The sequence below is a fragment of the Vipera berus genome (genome assembly GCF_964194415.1).
Source record: "Vipera berus genome assembly, chromosome: 7".
In the NCBI taxonomy this organism is placed as follows: domain Eukaryota; kingdom Metazoa; phylum Chordata; class Lepidosauria; order Squamata; family Viperidae; genus Vipera; species Vipera berus.
In genome coordinates this window covers 39879128-39896826 of record NC_138209.1, presented here as the reverse complement: position 1 = coordinate 39896826, position 17699 = coordinate 39879128, and the positions used below count along the sequence as shown (strand labels likewise).

Sequence of the window (17699 nt, the reverse complement as noted above, 5' to 3'; positions counted from 1 at the left end):
TTTTTACTTTAATATCTTTTTTCAGATCAAACTAGTTTGCTTTTTATAAATTAAAATAAGTAAAAAGAATGAATAGTAAAAACTAATTAACAACATCCTAACAGCAAAAAATATATAGTTAAATTTAATAAAAAATCACCATTCAAAAGCAGGAATATAGAGTCTATGACTAATATACAGTCCCACAATGCTTTGCATAAAGTATTGCTAAACTTGCCATGTGGATTAAACATGATATGTATTTAGGCCCTGGCCAATTGAGAGTTAGCTACCCGTGCTTTAAAGAATATTAGCCATTCTGATATGCCAGAGTCATGGCAACATTTTTGAACTTACCATAAGTAAAATACTCTATATCTGGTGGAAGTGTGACCACAGAGAGATCTGTCTCCTGAATGTATTTGTCCACATAGTTTTGTGCTTTTGTAGCTTGTAAAAAGGCCAACAGTCTAGCTGTGAAAGCAGCAATAAAAATAGATAACATTCCAAAATCGAGAACATTCCAAAGCTGCAGAATGTATTCACGGGGTCCTTCTATCCAGAGTTCTTTACACTCAGACCACATCATACCTGAAAAAGAAATGCAATGAAATCCAGCTAAGAGTTATTAAGGAAGCAATCCAAATATACCAACCTGAGATTAAGTCTCATTAACCTGATTAATTTAACTTTTTTAATAGACCTGCATATGGTGATACTTTCAGACCAGAAACAAAAGGCATATATGTGTCAGAATGATGCAGATGTTTTCAAGCCTACTCACATTGTATAACATGCCAGTGCATACTATTACAAATTATACTCATGACGTTTCTTACATAAATGAAATAGATGGAATTGGATCACATAGTAGCAGCATCCACACTATTAAAGAAATACATTAAAATGTCTCTAAATATTGGACTAAACTCACTGCAATATCAGTTACTTAAAAGCTTAATGATTAACATGTGGGGGTCACGTACAGTACAACAGTGTTTGTCAACATACTATTGCTATCATGGTTTCCAAGGTAGTCTCTAGTTTAGAGTTCTTTTATTGCATGCTATCTATATTATCAATTCCATATTTTCTAGAAGTCTGCTGAGATCTATTTATCATTATGGCATCATGCAGAGATATCTAAAAAAATATGCACTGCAATAAGAAAGTGATAAGATATACAGTATACATACCAAGCACCCATATCATGATCAGCATCTCTGTCCAAGTGAACTGAGTTGTCTTAATTCGAAAGATCTGTTTTGGGTAATCTATAACTGTTTCATTTGGTAATACTGAGATGCCTTCAAATCTATCTGAAGCATTAAATACTAGTAGTCCCAAGAAAATAATGAAGGAGGCTGCATGTGCCACAAATTTCATAAATGGACTCCGGAGAATTTTCCCAAGCTAAGAAGGCAAAGTAAAAGTATGGTTTTTGCTTTGACTTATTTTTCATCTATTACATGCTTTCATTTTCAGCAAATAGTCTAAAGGCATAAAATACATTGGGATTTCCCAACTTTTTCATTTTGTCCATAAATAGTACTAAACCATGTGGTGTTTTTTTATTTTTGACCAATATATGAGCTCACTTATTATGTGTTAAGTTGCAATCAGATCAGACAGCTTTTTTTAAAAAAATATTGAAAACAATGGGTTATTTATATTAGTGAAAATCACTTTATTTTCATCATTATTGCCAACAAAAAGTACACATAAAGTTTGAAGAAGGGTTTCATAAATTTTGCAAACAAAGCACACCCAGTTTATTCATCTTATAGGTATGTGTGTTTAAATAATCAAACTCAAAATGAATTGGAAATGGCTGTTTCCAGTTTGAAATGGCTTGTTCTCACCTAATCAGGAGAGTTCCAAGCTGAAAACAGCCATTTTTGTCAACTTGGGAATCTTCTGAGTAAGCCATTAAAGGTTAGAATACTTCTAGTAAAGTCTGAACAGCCCATTTTGATTTCAAACATTTAAATAAGTTTTTGACCACTCCATTTTAGTATTTTAAAACAATACGTCTTAAATTAGCCCTGTATTTAGGTACGACAGATACACTGGCCAAAACTAGTAGAGATGGAACTAGTAGAGATGGAATGCAAGGCCAGGTTGTGCTCATGATACATGGAATGTCAACTATGTGCTCCCTAGCCCCACTACAGCCTTTCTATTAGCAAACTACAGGAAGTATTGTTGGGATATATCTATAATTCTCTTTATCTGCTTAGCTTTCTTTAAGCATACTGTTAGTCTGGTGGAATCTGATGGGATTTTGCAAGCACTGCCCGAGAACTTGAGATGAAGGCATTCCTTGGTAAACCAGCCACCCATTCATAGTAGGTGAATTAAGGAAATTATGGCACAATACCCTACTGGATAAGAAAAATATTAGCAAGCATCATTTATAGTGCTTTGATATATCTATGATCAGTTCTCTTTTCCAAATTCAAAGATATGGTAGCATCCCCAGATTGTACCAATAGAAGAGTCTCAATGGCTCTTCCCCCATGTCCCACTATTAAAAGAGCTTTCTTTTCCACCCTTTTCAGTCCATTGAAAAAAAATGGACATTTAGTCATTTGTCTGGCAAACATGGATGGACAAAGTCCCAGAATATTACAACCAGCCAAGTTTCAACTCAAGTTTGCTCAGAAGTAAAACTCTATTAATAAGTCTAACTTCAATAGAATAAGTTTTTGTGTGTACATGGTTTGCCACCTTTTTTATTATTACTAAAAATAATGCAAGGTTGCTTTGATCCTTTATGCAAAGGTAAACACAGTATGACTCACTGCCTTTAGCTCTGTGGAAGATGGAAGAGATTTTGATCTATGTGCAGAAGCATAAATATAAATAAGCCTATATATATTCCAGAATCATCTGTGCACAGAATGATGATAAAGTAAAGGAAGTAACATATTCTGTTCACTATACTAAGTGAAAGAAATCAATAATCAATATCATGATGGTTTCTACTGTACAAAAAAAGTAATTTGGTAATCAGCATAGTTACATTATTTTTAAAGAAAAGCTTTCATGCAAAGGCATTTTCCCCAAAGTTAATTAGTTTAAATGTAAGGAAAGAATATGGGGGAGGAGGGGAATTCTGTACCCTGCTACATGGTGCAATCCAGTATCCTGTGGCAAGAAATGGAAGGCCCAGTGCAACAACCAGCACAACCAAACACTTGATAGCTATGGCCTGTTCTCGTAATCCTGAAAGGTTTTCATACCAGATGGTCAACAGCTGTTGCTGACAGTTAGGATGGGCTACAAACTGTGGGAAAACAAAAGAAAAATCAAGTTACACAGCACTGTAATTAGCTTTTTGCATCAGTGCAAATCTCTTTAAAATACAAGTAGTCCTCGAGTTATGATCACAATTGAGCCCAAAATTTCTGTTGCTAAACAAGATAGTTAAGTGAATTTTGCCCTATTTTACGACCTTTCTTGTCACAGTTAAGAGGATCACTGCAGTGTTAAGTTAGTAACACAGTTGTTAAGTGAATCTAGGCTGCTCATTGACTTTGTCAGGTGGTCGCAAAAGGTGATCACAAGACCCCAGGACACCACAACAGTCAAAAATATGAGTCACTTGACAAGTGTCTGAATGTTGGTCACATGACCACAGGATGCTGAAATGGTCATAAGTGGTCATAAGTCACTTTTCAGTGTCATTGTAACTTTGAACAGTCAGTAAATGAACTGTTGTATGTCGAGGACTACCTGATACAAGTAATCCAAACGCTTTGGGAGGGGGTTTGTTTTGTTTTATGATTGTATTTATTGCTTTATCAATATTAAGCTGCTCAGAGCTGGTTTTAAGATAGGCAGCCACACAAGTGTTTCAAATAAATAAATATGTTGACAATAAAACTAAAATAACTTGAAAATTTAAAAGTCAATTTCAGTGTTGTCTTGGGGAGGGGGGCGGGTGAGGGAGAGAGAACAGAGAGACAAAGAAATCTTACCTTTGACCAAACAAAAAAAGTAGCTGATCAAGTCAATGATTTAAACTTTAATAGTACTGATTTAAATACAATGATTTAAACTTTAATACTACTTAACTACTTTCAAGATTTTTAAACTTTAAAATCTCATCCAAATCAGAAGCAACTTACATCCAATTTATGTCTCTCTACTGGATACTAGCTATGTCTGAGGTACCAAGTTTGAATGCTAAAATATGTTTTGATTTATGAGCAACAGAATATAAAATTGAGTAGAGGTTATCTGTCTTCTTATGGACTACTGTTACTGGAAGATAAATTTTGAAGCCTATTTCCAAGAACTGAGTTTTAAAACTTACTTTGATGCAACAGAAATACATGATACCTATGAGAGTTAATTCACTTTGGGAAAGAAACAGATACCAGAATAATTTTGACAGCAAAATTTATTTATTCATTTTCTATAGCTGCCCATCTCAATAAATGTCTCTGGGCAGCTTACAGTTAGAAATTTTATTTTGGATCCAGTATCAGTCACATATTCTTCTTGTGGAGATTTCTACTGTGTTTCTACTGCCAGCACTAAATGTCTTTTTGGCTTAGACATACATTAAGTCTCTAATATGACAAAGCTGGATGGAACTAGGGAAGATATAGGGTGGCTATAGACACTTGATTAACACAAAAACACAGGAACACATTGCTACTAAACAAGTATTTTTAAATAGGTTCACTTGCTTCTGTAAAGTATCTCCAGCCCTAAGTATCCTAATTTTGTCTCCACATAAGGAGGAGATATCTCCAGGTTTAAACTCTGAGTCTTCTTCAGATCTGTTACCTACACTTCCTAAATCCCTCTTCTTGTTCTTTCCTCTAGAAATATAACCTGGGAGGAACTTGATGGAAGGGAAAAAACTATTTGCAATGTACATTAGAAGCAAGTTTCATTGGCTGGCGCAGAAGAAAGCAAAAAAAATATTTAGTTCTATTTTCATAAATCAAAGCTCTAGTGCAAGATATAAAGTGTTTGTTGTACCAGTAAAAGGGTTTATTTCAAATTCTGTAGCTGAGAGAGAATACATATTTTGAATGTAGAAAATCCTAGCACAACTGTCCACAGTATGGTGCTATCTAGGCAGATTTCTGTGTGGCTGGAGCACACAGTCTCAGTTTGGCAAAGATAGCACTTACAGTATAACATAGAAGCTATTTAGGTCTATTTAAGTTAGCAGTCTGAAAAGATACTCTGTTCTTGCTTTCAAAATACTATACAAGCTAAATGTCTCTGTTTTTAGCAAAAATATCCAGAAAGAACAGAAGCAGCCTAATGAGAAGCACATTAGTTATTATAACATTGACAGATCCATAATCCAAGTTGGATTATAGATTGTTTACTAAAGCAAAGTCCAATAAATACAATATCTTCAATCAAACCAATAATGAAATGGCTAACAAGGTTCAGGCATTATCTTTAATTTCCATTACAAACTATACTTATAATTTAGGGCATCTATAAAAAATTGGAAAAATTCCAAGCCCTATGCTCTGCGTATTAAGTAATGCTGGCATTCTCACTGGAAATTATGTATGACAGAAAAATTGTGTCTTTTGATTATGTTACCAGTACAAGTTGGCTGTTTTATAAGATTATCAGCTTCTAAAACTGTATATTAATAAATCTGCATGTTGCTACTTAAATCTAACACTGTTTTTTGAGGAAAATGGATTAAATTATAAGCTTCTCCAAATGGGATATTTGAAGCTATTAAAGACTTCCTACTGTATTAATTTGTATTGTACCATTCTATTCTATTATTAGATATGTTTATTTAGCATGTTTCAAAGTTGCCAACATCACAGTAACACTTCAAAAAGCTCAAATGAGATTGAAGATAAAGCATTAAAATGTTAACAGTTGTTTTTTTCTTTGGGTGAAAATGGATTTGTTATTTTGGTCATTATGTGATTGTTTTTTCTCATTTAGGGGAAAGTAATTGCCTATAAATATATTAATAAAATTGATTTATGTGCCATAGGGATATATAGATGGCAAAACAGTAGGTGAGACCTCAAACAAAATGTTGCAATATAGAGCGGGTCTATTCAGCATTCTAGACAGCTGTGCCCTATCCCTGACTTCATCTCCTATCATGTTGTTTCATTTTATCACTATTCTGTAAGGAATCTTACAGGGGTGTGTGTGTGTGTGTGTGTGTGTGTGTGTGTGTTTCTTTTTGCAAATGTGCAATTGATGAGTTTCCCCAATGTCGTAGAAGAAACATTGCTTATAGATATCTAGTCAGATAATGAAACATCTGCAGGCAAACAACCAAGCTCAGAGAACCAAGGACTCCGCAGAGAAACGTGTGTGCCCATCTATAGACAAAGAGAGATGATAGAGATAGATAGATAGATAGATAGATAGATAGATAGATAGATAGATGATAGATAGATAGATAGATAGATAGATAGATAGATAGATAGATAGATAGATAGATAGATAGATAGATGATATAAACAGACAGACAGATAGAAATAAATAATCCAATCATTGCAAGAATATCTCAGCTTTTTATTTAACTTAGCTAACTCAAGAGTTCAGTTTAATTATTATGACAAGTTTAATTAACAGCAACATAATTATAATTCAAGGACTGATTTTATAATGAACTCAGAGATCATACCATTCCTTTTCTCAGTCTGGTGTCTTCCAGTTATTTCAGACTACAATCCCTGATACCCACACCCAATTTACTCTACATCTGCCTTTTTTAAAATGCTCAAGTAAGCTGTAAAACTCTTTGGGGGAGGGCTACCTTTGTCAAGATCAGCACACACTGAAAGAAGAAAATTGAATCAGTTAATCTTACTCTTCTATGGCAAAATCAATATCATTTCACTTATATAGAAGTTTTAAAATAAAGATAAAATAGTTTTGGCATCAACTGATATTTTTTCCTTCTTTTTAATCTCTCGTACATCAGGGAGTCAAATTTTCTGAGAGGGTAGTTTTAGGGTTCCATCCACTTGTCCCAGTCCCAATAATTGGGCTTAAACTAGCATAAATAAAAAGAAAAACATCATCATGATCTGTATTTAACATGCCATGTGATGTAGCCTTCAGTAGAGGATACTAGCAGAAAAGACAAGAAAAAATCATCAATGGATTCAACTTGTCTTCTCAAAGCAATTTAAACTGAATCTAAAACAAATCGGAACGCTTTCTCATTTCTGACAGTAGAACTTCCTTCCTCCCACATACCTTGTTAGGTTTTTTTAAAAAAAGTATTTTCAAGCAGCAATTATTACATTTTTTTTGCCATCTACCACCTATGCTAGAGAGATCATTAGGGTTTCTGCTGTGGGTCTTTTCAAAGTATGCCTAACTACTATCATTCAAAACCACTTCATACATAGAAAGCCACAAGTGCACACTTATATTTCCTTCCAAAACAACCCCAGGGTGCGAAGAAAAGGAAGGGAGCTGGATGGATATGAAGCAAGGGAAAAAGACATCTAGACACGAAAAGAAGGAAAACAGAGTGAAACAGGTACTCCTTAATTAAAACCTACAACTGACCCCAAAATTTCTATTGCTAAGCCCAGAAGTTGTTAAGTGAGTTCTGCCCCATTTTACAACACTTTTTGCCATGATTGTTAAGCAATTCACTGCAGTTGTTAAGTTGTTATGAGGCTGTTAAGTGATCTAGCTTCTCTCGTTGACTTTGCTTGTTGCAAGCCAGCAGAAAAGGTTATAAATGGGGGTCACATGACCTCGTATCAGTGAAACTGTCATAAATAAAGTATATGCCAGTTGCCAAGTGCCCAAATTTTGATCACGTGACTATGGGGACACCACAACAATTGTAACAATGAAAACGGTCATAAGTCATTTTTTTTCAGTACCACTGTAACTGTCAGAATCCATTCATATTTCATTCCTAACTTCCTATCTGTGCAAACCTAAATCTCACCCCCTTACTGGATTCTGCCATTCCCAAGGAGGGGAAGAGACGATGTTAATTGGCTATCCCTATCCATTAGATGCAAGGTTGTTTATTCAGCCTGCCTGGGGGCCATCATCAAAGACCAGGGAAAGAACCTTTGAACTGAGAAGAACAAAGAAAGGGGGGGATTCTGGTTTGTATCTCCGATTGAAATTTGAGGAGGAGGAAGCAACAATGTTGTAAATACATGGAAGTTCTCTTTTCCCACGAAGGGTTTTGACACATGAAACTTAACTGATACGGGACCGACCAAATGGACTGAGGGGAGGGGTTTTTACTCGGGGACACTTTAAAAGTATCAATCTGCGACACAGTTTCCAGATCCTGTCTAGATTATTCACTGTCAACTATGTTTTAGTAAAAGTTCCTGTTTGGACAATCTTGTCTCCAAGAGTTCTTCTTTCCTAAGATGTGGATTGGGGTGGGTCCTGACAGTAACTTTGAACAGTCACTAAAATGAATGGTTGTAAGTCGAAGACTATTTGTATTACAAAAACAACTAAGATTCACTGGCAACAGGGATCAGCCTAGTTCATTAACCCATCTTTATAGCACTATCTACAGCCATTCACCACCTCCATCAATGAAATCCTGAAGACAACAAAAGAAAGTAACCATCACCAAGGTTTCCAGTGAATTCCAGATAACCACTCATCCATTCTTACCAATTTAGATAACATTTTTGGGAGGAAAGCTCTTTTTTTACTGAACAGTATTATTCAAACCCGAGAGACTCATCAGCTCACAGCATTAACTGCTACTAGGGCATTTTTTGCTTAAGGGTAATATTAAAGCATCATATTTAACAGCATTCTTTCTATATAGCGATTTCACTAGATTATGAACACGCACATAATGCTGTTTAAAAGTTTCTCAAATATTACAAAAATAGGACTTTAGTAGTAAAATTTGAGAACCAAAAAAAGCATTCTGCTAATCTGTGCCTGAAGAACATATATTCATTTTTTAATGGGAAGGGGCATGCACATTTATACTGCATCTTTCAAATTCATCTAGGGAGGTGTATGTTATGGACCATCTCATATTATCTTACTGCCTAAACTCTTAATTTTGCCTTATTTTGCCAAATGCAAATCATTAAGGAATTATGAGCATTTTTCCAAGGAATTCCACACCAGTAGAAGGAAGTCATTAAGTACACCATTGAACTTGGCTTCCTATAGATGATTTGTACTCCATTAAACATATGAGCAGGAAGGAAATAGTATAAGATGAGGTGAAAAAATATTCTTAGTCAAAGAATCAGAGGTGTTCCATTAGCACACTTTCTCTCAAAATAAAAAGCCCTTGACCACCACATATATAATCAAGAACTTTAAAATGCATCAAATGTTGTTTTAACAACGGATGGGTCTAAGGACATTAGTAAAGGTAAAGGTTCCCCCGCACATGCGTGCTAGTCGTTTCCGACTCTAGGGGCCGGTGCTCATCTCCGTTTCAAAGCCAAAGAGCCAGCGCTTGTCCGAGGACGTCTCCGTGGTCATGTGGCCGGCATGACTAGACTCCAAAGGCGCACGGAACACTGTTACCTTCCCACCGTAGTGGTCCCTATTTTTCTACTTGCATTTTTACGTGCTTTCGAACTGCTAGGTTGGCAGAAGCTGGGACGAGTAACAGGCGCTCACTCTGTTACGCGGCACTCGGGATTCGACCCGCCAAACTGCCGACCTTCTGATCAACAAGCTCAGCGTCCTAACCCACTGAGCCACCGCGTCCTCAAGGACATTATCCACATCATTTAATCAGAGTGGGACATCTCAGAAAGCTCTCTTTAATGAGTGACTGGGTTTAACACATGGAGCCATGAAAAAGCATGCAGTCTCTGAGAATATACTGTAATGATAAATGCAGACCCACTCGAGGTAAAAATAAATCCAGGTGTCATTGTAGTTCCATCCTGTAATCATCTGCCAGTAGAGTATCAGGAGTGATGACCCAAGGTAATCTTCCATCAATAATGTACCCAGAAAGCATTGGCATTTAATTTTTTTTATACCGTAGTTGTTCCTTTTAAAAAAATAGAAACCTATACTTAGCAAGGATTTGTTTCTCTTTAATTTTTGTCTAGAAATATTCCACACATCTCATCATAACAGATACAAATTCAAGATGATCTACAACCAAACACCATCGTTTCAGTCCTGAAAATTTTTCTAGAAATGAACTGGAAATAATAAAGCTGCATTTTGGTATGGGCATGAGGCAGCATTCCAATCTGAAAACAATTGCACAATAGGGTCACTTGCTGTAACAGAGGTGGGCATTTTTCAAGGCAAGCACTATTTTGGATATGGCATCATCATCATCATCATCATCATCATCATCATCATTATTATTATTATTGTAACTAAATCTAAGCATGGTTTGCACAAACAAAATGTCAGCTCAATATATGCAAATGCATGTCTCTGTGTGCTTATAAGTATGGGTATATTTGTATGATGTTTGGAATTGGATTTTTATCTATATTTTATTATGTGCTTTTTATTGACTGAGCATTGGTGATGAATGTTGTCCTGATCATTTGTCACTGTGTGATGAATATAGTGGAGATATGGATATGAAAAATAAATGATTAAAACTGTAAGATTCTTGTAGTTTTATCAGTGAAAGGATTTAGAGAAAGTTTCTCATTGCTAAGAACTTCCATTAATGATGCCACAGTTAGTAATCCTGGAAATGAAGCAGGAAAAGGAAAAAACAGAAGGATGGTCAGGATGAAAAGCTACAGGCTTGGTCTTCTCTATTTTCAGTTTAAGGTAGAAAGAATATACCAATCTGGAAATCACAATAAAATATTTGGAAAGCAAAGAATAAATTATTAGAGAATCCAAAGGCATAAAATGCAAAGGGAACCAAAGTCTAAAATCAAACCCAGAGAAATATGGAGGCATATAGGGAAAAATTGAGGGAGAACAGCCATTTACCCATCTTATCTGTTGCATTTTGCATTTGTATTACTCTGACAGTTCACCCAGGTTCTAAGCCCTATGCATTTAAATGGAATAGAAATATACTGCTCAAAAAAATAAAGGGAACACAAGATAAGACATCGTACTATTAAATTCAGTACATTGTGTTGTTTAAGTGTTCCCTTTTTTGAGCAGTATATATGTAGTAAAATAATTCCCTGTATCACATCCAAATATTTACATTTGAATTAAATGGCAAACGAATTAAAACCAAAATAAGAATACAGCATCCTCTTATTTATTAAAAAAAATCCAAATCCTGTTATTAATGCTAAAAGTAGAAACACAACATGGTTGTTTCCTAGCTTTAAATGTCTTAATAGCCAGAAACAGACATACACAGAGCAGTATTAATTGGATTATGTAGAACAGTGCCTACCATCTTTTCATTTTAAAAAGGCCAATTTCACTCCTATCTTTGACATCAGTTTATCAGCATGTGATTCTAGCAGAGGACAAAGCTCAAATTGACACTAAAATGTTTCAGATTATTAATTCATGCAGGTTTATGACAGAGTCCACTTGATACATTGTTTGAAAGATAATTCTTTACCTTTTTGACTTCATATTTAATTGCCAGTTTGACACGACTCAGGGAAGCTCCGTGCCTCTGAATTTCAATTGGTTCTGCTTCCAAATCTCCATTTAGAATGGCTTCCACCTCTTCAGAATCCCGACAGAGATCAAGGACACCAACAACAAAGTCCTTGCATTGCATAGACAACTTACGGTAATCATTCTAGAAGACAGAAATATGACAGCTTCTGAACCCTTAAGTCACATAAAATCATTGTCCTAAATAATTTAATGGCTATCCATCTTCCTGTCCTGGACATATTTTCAAAATTATAAATGATAGCTTGCCTGCCTTTTTCATGTTATTTAAATGATATTTTACAGTGCACAGAAATGCATACACATATGATAATTAAGAAAAACATCTACATGTAAAATTATTTGTTAGTGGAAACATTTCAATAATTGCAAAAGAATGATGTTTTGGTAGGTGTGAGAGATTATGACACATACAACAATAGAGGACTTTTGGAAAGATAAACACAGCTTCAGGTCTGCAAGGATTTTTAGCTTACAAGTTTAAAACTGTAGAGCAAATATTAAGGAAAGCAAAACAGACATGACAGGCTCAATATGTCCATTGTCATGCATTTACATATTACAATTCGATAACCAGATGAAGATTCTTTTTTAAAAAAATGTTTTATTGATTTCTGCAATAACAATCTTTAGTACGTGGTAAACAATGTTTTGTCTGGGTTCATATATCTAACAACAATCAATAATAGTTAATTTTTATGATTTCATAATCAACATACTAACTTTTCCTTGATCCTCTCCTTCCAATAATATTCTCCTTTTACCAACATTGAGCAAATATAGTTCTTAGTATTTTAATACATCTAAAGTGGTACATAAAGATTTTTCTAATATTTATACGGATAACAATAGCATCAATATGTTGCGTCTTTTCTAACCAGTTTGTTTTACAATCGTGTTTGCAAAAAATCATCTTATGTAAATCGCTGTAGGTCCTGTTTTCAGAATTCTTATTTAAATGTAATTTTCCCTCAGTAATCAAAATATTTCTTGTCAATTTTAATTGTCTCAAAATTGATTATATTTAAATATCCAAAACATTTCATACATTTAAATCATCCCAATATTTTACGTTTCCCGTATCATAAAAAATACTATAGTACTTGTAAATCACATCTCTCTTATTATAAAACCCTTCATGTCACAAATTGTAACTATTATTTAACCATATTCAAACAAATATTTAATCATATAGTACTCCATCTGTTAGGTCACACTTCTTTTGAGTCTGGCTCTCTCCTATTCTTATTTAAGCTTAATTTCCCCTCAGTATTCATAACATTTCTTGTCAATTATAATTTTCTCCAAGTTGATTACATTTAAATATCCAAAACATTTTGTTCATTTAATTCATCCCATTATTTTTACATTTCCCATATCATAAATACTATACTATTTATAAATCATATCTCTCTTACTATAAAACCCATTCATATCCAAAATTTAAATATTCTTTTAACCATATTCAAACAAGTGTTTAGTTATGTAGTACTTCATATGGTAGGTCAAATCATCTCTCTTGAGTCTTGCTCTTGCCTTTTTCTTTTGCCAGGCAGCTTTCCAAATCAGTGTGTTCAGCTTGCCAGGGGATTCTTCCTGTATTTTTATAAGTGTTGTTAAAAATGGGAAAGACAAATTGAGTAAGGAGTTTCGCCCGTTTATATTTGTTAAGAAGCTTCCACTTTCCTTCTCCCTCAATTTCTCTTTTCATCTTTTGTCTCCCGAACTCTAGTGGTTCTCCTGACAGCTCTATAGTCCATTTTATCAAATCTTCTTTCTTATCCTCAGTTTTGTTTTGAAGTCCTGAAAAATAGAATGTCTTTTCCATTTCTAATATTATAGCAAAATCTTGCAGATTTTTCTTTGTCTGTGTTAAATTATGATTTTCGTCGTTTGTAGCCTCCATCTTTGGGTCACTGTCCTCTGGTTTTTGTTCTGTTGTCTGACTTATTTGTTCATTCTTTGTCATCATTTTCTTCACCAAGTGAAGATTCTTAATAGCAGCTTACAGCATACTGCACATTGCAGAAATACACTTTAATAAATTCAACTATATCACAGTCATGTGTTAAAAGATGTGTTAAAATGATTAGGGGACTGGAGGATAAAACATGTGAAAAAGGGTTGCAGGAATTCGATATGTCTAGTTTAATGAAAAGAAGAACTAGGGGAGATATGATAGCTGCAATGTATTGGGTTTTTTTGCTTGTACAGATTCACGTGTTTGTGTAAATGCTGTATTAACAGTTGCTCAGTGGTGTGTATGTGTAATGGTTGCTGACTAGGCCATACTTGTTGTCTCTAGGGCTATCATTTGTAGATTTGGGGCGGGAATGGGCTCCTTCAAATCTATTGGTCGCCACCTAGAGGCCAACCGTATAAATAGCTGCGCAGCAGCTACTGTTTTGCTTCTGTTCCTGTTCCACTTCAATAAACCTTGTTCCTGTTTGAATGCCTGCATCTTGTTCACTGCTACTGAACCGAATATGCAACAATAGCAGTGGTCCAATATCTAAGAGGCTGCCACAAAGAAGAGGGGAACAACCTATTCTTCAAAGCACCTGATAGCAGGACAAGAAGCAATGGATAGAAGGAGAAAATCAACCGAGAACTAAGGAAAAATTTCCTAACAGTTAAAACAATTAATCCATGGAACAGTTTGCCTCCAGAAGTTTTGGGTCTTCCAACATTAGAGATTTTTAAGAAAAGATTGGACAACCACCTATCTGAAATGGTATAGGGCTTCCTGCTTGAGCAGAGGGTTGGACTATAAGACCTCCAAGGTACCTTCCAAATCTGTTATTCTGTTAAGTGGGAAAACCATGACTTTGACAATGTGTGTCTTTGTGTGGTGTTTCTGCACTTAGAAACTTTAAGCCTGGTTAAAGGTAAAGGCAAAGGTTTCCCTTTCCAATTGTGTCCAACTCTAGGGGGCAGTGCTCATCTCCATTTCTTATGAGAGAGAGAGAGAGAGAGAGAGAGAGACAGAATTATCCAAAAACATTTCCATGGTCATGTGGCCAGCATGACTATAAACTGAGGCACATGGAATGCTGTTACTTCCCACCAAAGTGGTATCTATTTATCTACTTGCATTTGCATGCTTTCAAACTGCTGGGTGGGCAGAAGCTGGAGCAAGTAACAGGAGCTCACCCCATTGTGCAGCGCTTGGATCTCAAACCCAAGCTGTCAGCTTTCTAGCTGACAAGCTCAGCATGTTTTAACTGCTGAGCCATCACACCACTCCAAGCCTGGTTATAGAAGAGCAAGGGGTGCTGTCTACAGAAGCTTGAAGATTAAATTAAGAAATGAATACCGCCCCTCCTCCAAAAAGATAAAAATGTTAAAATGGGTGCAGACTATATTCAGATCAGTTCAAAGCATCCAGTACAATTTTGTGTTCAACAATTGTTTCACTTTATGCACTCTTAGGTGCTTTAGTTATGTTTCCCAATATTAGCTCATACATTTGGCAAGAGGAGAAACCTGGCAATGAATCAGTTTGCAAACACATCTCAGACTAAAGTGCTGAGGTCAGCTCCACACAGCCTTATTTGTCATAAGTTATAAAGCTCTAAGTGATTGATTGTAGTAAGTGAATCTTTAAGGAAAACTCACAGCTGTCAGGTCTGGTCTAATTTTTGGATCCCCCCCATTTGTTCCCTATCTCCAGCATTCTATAATATCTTACCCAATGAAGGATTTGATAAAACTCAACAGCTTACACTTTTGTCTCATTTTGGATGATGTTAAAAGATATTGTCCAAATATAAATTTCAGATCTTTTTATAATTTACAGTCACTCTGGCTTATTATGAAAAGTTAAGGCTAGAGGAGAAATTATTTTCAGAAATGTTGCATGAAGTTACAGAAATAAAATAGATAAATAGCAATAGCACTAAGAATTATATATTACTTCATAAGACTTTACAGCCCTCTGCAGCAGTTTAGAGAGTCAGCATATTGGCCCCAACAATCTGGGTCCTCATTTTACCGACCTCAGAAGGATGGAAGGCCAAGTCAACCTTGAGCCAGTCAGGATCAAAGGAACTGAATTCCTGGCAATGTAAGCAGAGTTAGCCTGCAATACTGCATTCTAACCACTGAGCCACCACGGCTCTTCATTCTATAAATGAAGTAAATGAAAGCTCCCAAAGCAGTTTTTGAATTGTCTTCCAAGTGTGATTTAAGGTGCTGATTCTCAGTTATAAAGCTTTTCACTGATTACAACAATGGATATTCATAGGTCCATTTTTCTCCAATCATTTCTTCCCATCCTGTAAGATAGGTTGTCAGTCCTATCAATAAAAATCTTATGGGACCCCAAAGGCACGTCTTTTCTGCTGTCACTCTTAAACTCTGGATAGCATTCCTGGAGATCCCTATAATTCCAGCCACATTCTTTATGATAGCGTTAAAAATCTAGTTTTTCTAGCAGGTCTAGGCCAGGTCAATTATGAATGTTAATGTTTTTAAAATATGTCTGAAATGATGATTTTAGGCTCAGGGTCTCCTTGAATTACTCACTTTCAGGTAGCCTTATAAAATGGTAGACTTAGCAACAGCAGCATATTTTATTTCCAACAAAACAAATGATTCATCTTTAACATTTCTCTGTATATTCCTTATAGGCCTGTTCTCAATGAAGCTTACTTTATTTAACTTAATATAGCCTGCAGCTTTTTCTTTAATGTGCAGTCATGAAGTTACCTGTAGGCTTTCTTGATTAAAGAATTTCATTTTAGAGTTGCCTTCAAATGAGTTTTAATCTTTTAAAAATATTTCAATCTTAGTGTCTTAATTTAAGGTGCTGTATTAAATCTTGGATTTTTTAAATATTTTTCACTTCTCACTCTGAATCCAAGGCAGGAAAATACAGTAAGGCAATTCCATGCATTGTTTCTAAAGAGTTAACATCACCAAAATAATTTGGATTTATTTCCAAGAAAGTGGAATTTGAAAAAAATAAAATAAAATGAAGCCACAAATATTAGCTCCTTCATTTTATTTCAGGGGTGTCCAACTCAATTTCATTGAGGGCCGCATCAGCATTGCGGTTGCCCTCAGGGGTCCGGGTGGGTATGGCCTGGGTGGGCGTGGCCTACTGGGTGGGCGTGGCTAGAGTGCCTATGGCCTACTGGGTGGGCATGGCCAGCTCTACGTCGTTCGCAACAAGGGTGCCTATGGGGGCCTGGGCAGGAGTGGGACAGACCTGAGGGTCTCTGGCAGAAGGAGATGGGACCGGGGCCAGGGCCAAGGCAGTGGGGGCCATTCCCTCACTGTTTCCAGGATGGCTTCGCGGGCCGCATGAAACCACTTCGTGGGCCGGATCTGGCCCCCGGGCCTTGTGTTTGACATGTCTGTTTTATTTCAATCACATCCAGAATCTGTTGGACATCTTGAATCCTGCAGCATTTCATTCTGAACATGCCCTAAACACTGCTTACATTATGTTTAAAATATATCTCAATATATATATTTTTTTAAAAGGGGGGGGGAGAGAAACAGAACAACACAGCAGTCACCTTTGTACTTTAGCTATAACCTAGTTTGAGGTATATAAGCCACTATAGTTGGGTTTACATTTTGCATTAAGACATAGAATAATGTAATTGCTTTATTTTGATTTAGTAAGCTGTGTAAGCCAACCCACTGAATGAGGAAAACATTTTCACAGTGTTGAAACAAAAAGAAATTTCTACCCCTAGCGCTGAAACTATTCCTCAGTCCATCCCACAAATGAGTGCCAAACTTATTGAGATGATTAAAAAACAGGGGAAAGGAATGGTGTTCTTGCACATACTGAAAAGATGAGCTGAGCCTGACTCTCCTGTACATATGGGAAATTTCTAATAATAGCCACAGCAGTAAACAAGAACATAGGAATCTGACACAGTTGAAATGACAATTAAGTATGATCTGACAGTTCTGCCTACTTACATACATGTAATTACATCTAAAGTAGTACAACAGTTTCTTTACACCATAGCTGCTAAATCAAAGCCACATGATTTAAACTGCTCAGAAATTACTACGCCACAATAAAGATGCCAGAATGTACAACATATATTACCATAGATTCTATACATACCTTGCAATGTTGCACAGTAGGAGTCTAGTATCAACTCTCAATCGAGCAATTA

At 35.7% G+C, this 17699-nt stretch overlaps 1 protein-coding gene across 1 annotated transcript in view; it reads right to left on the bottom strand.

The window, feature by feature from the left end:
• TRPC3 (transient receptor potential cation channel subfamily C member 3) overlaps window positions 1–17699 on the bottom strand; it is a gene marked incomplete at its 5' end in the record, with an annotated part of 55045 nt that overhangs the window by 13346 nt on the left and 24000 nt on the right. The window contains 4 exons of the mRNA XM_081333236.1: window positions 337–570; window positions 1176–1392; window positions 3104–3268; window positions 11495–11680. Coding sequence (XP_081189362.1) covers window positions 337–570; window positions 1176–1392; window positions 3104–3268; window positions 11495–11680 — 802 coding nt within the window. The remainder of the gene's footprint in view (window positions 1–336; window positions 571–1175; window positions 1393–3103; window positions 3269–11494; window positions 11681–17699) is intronic.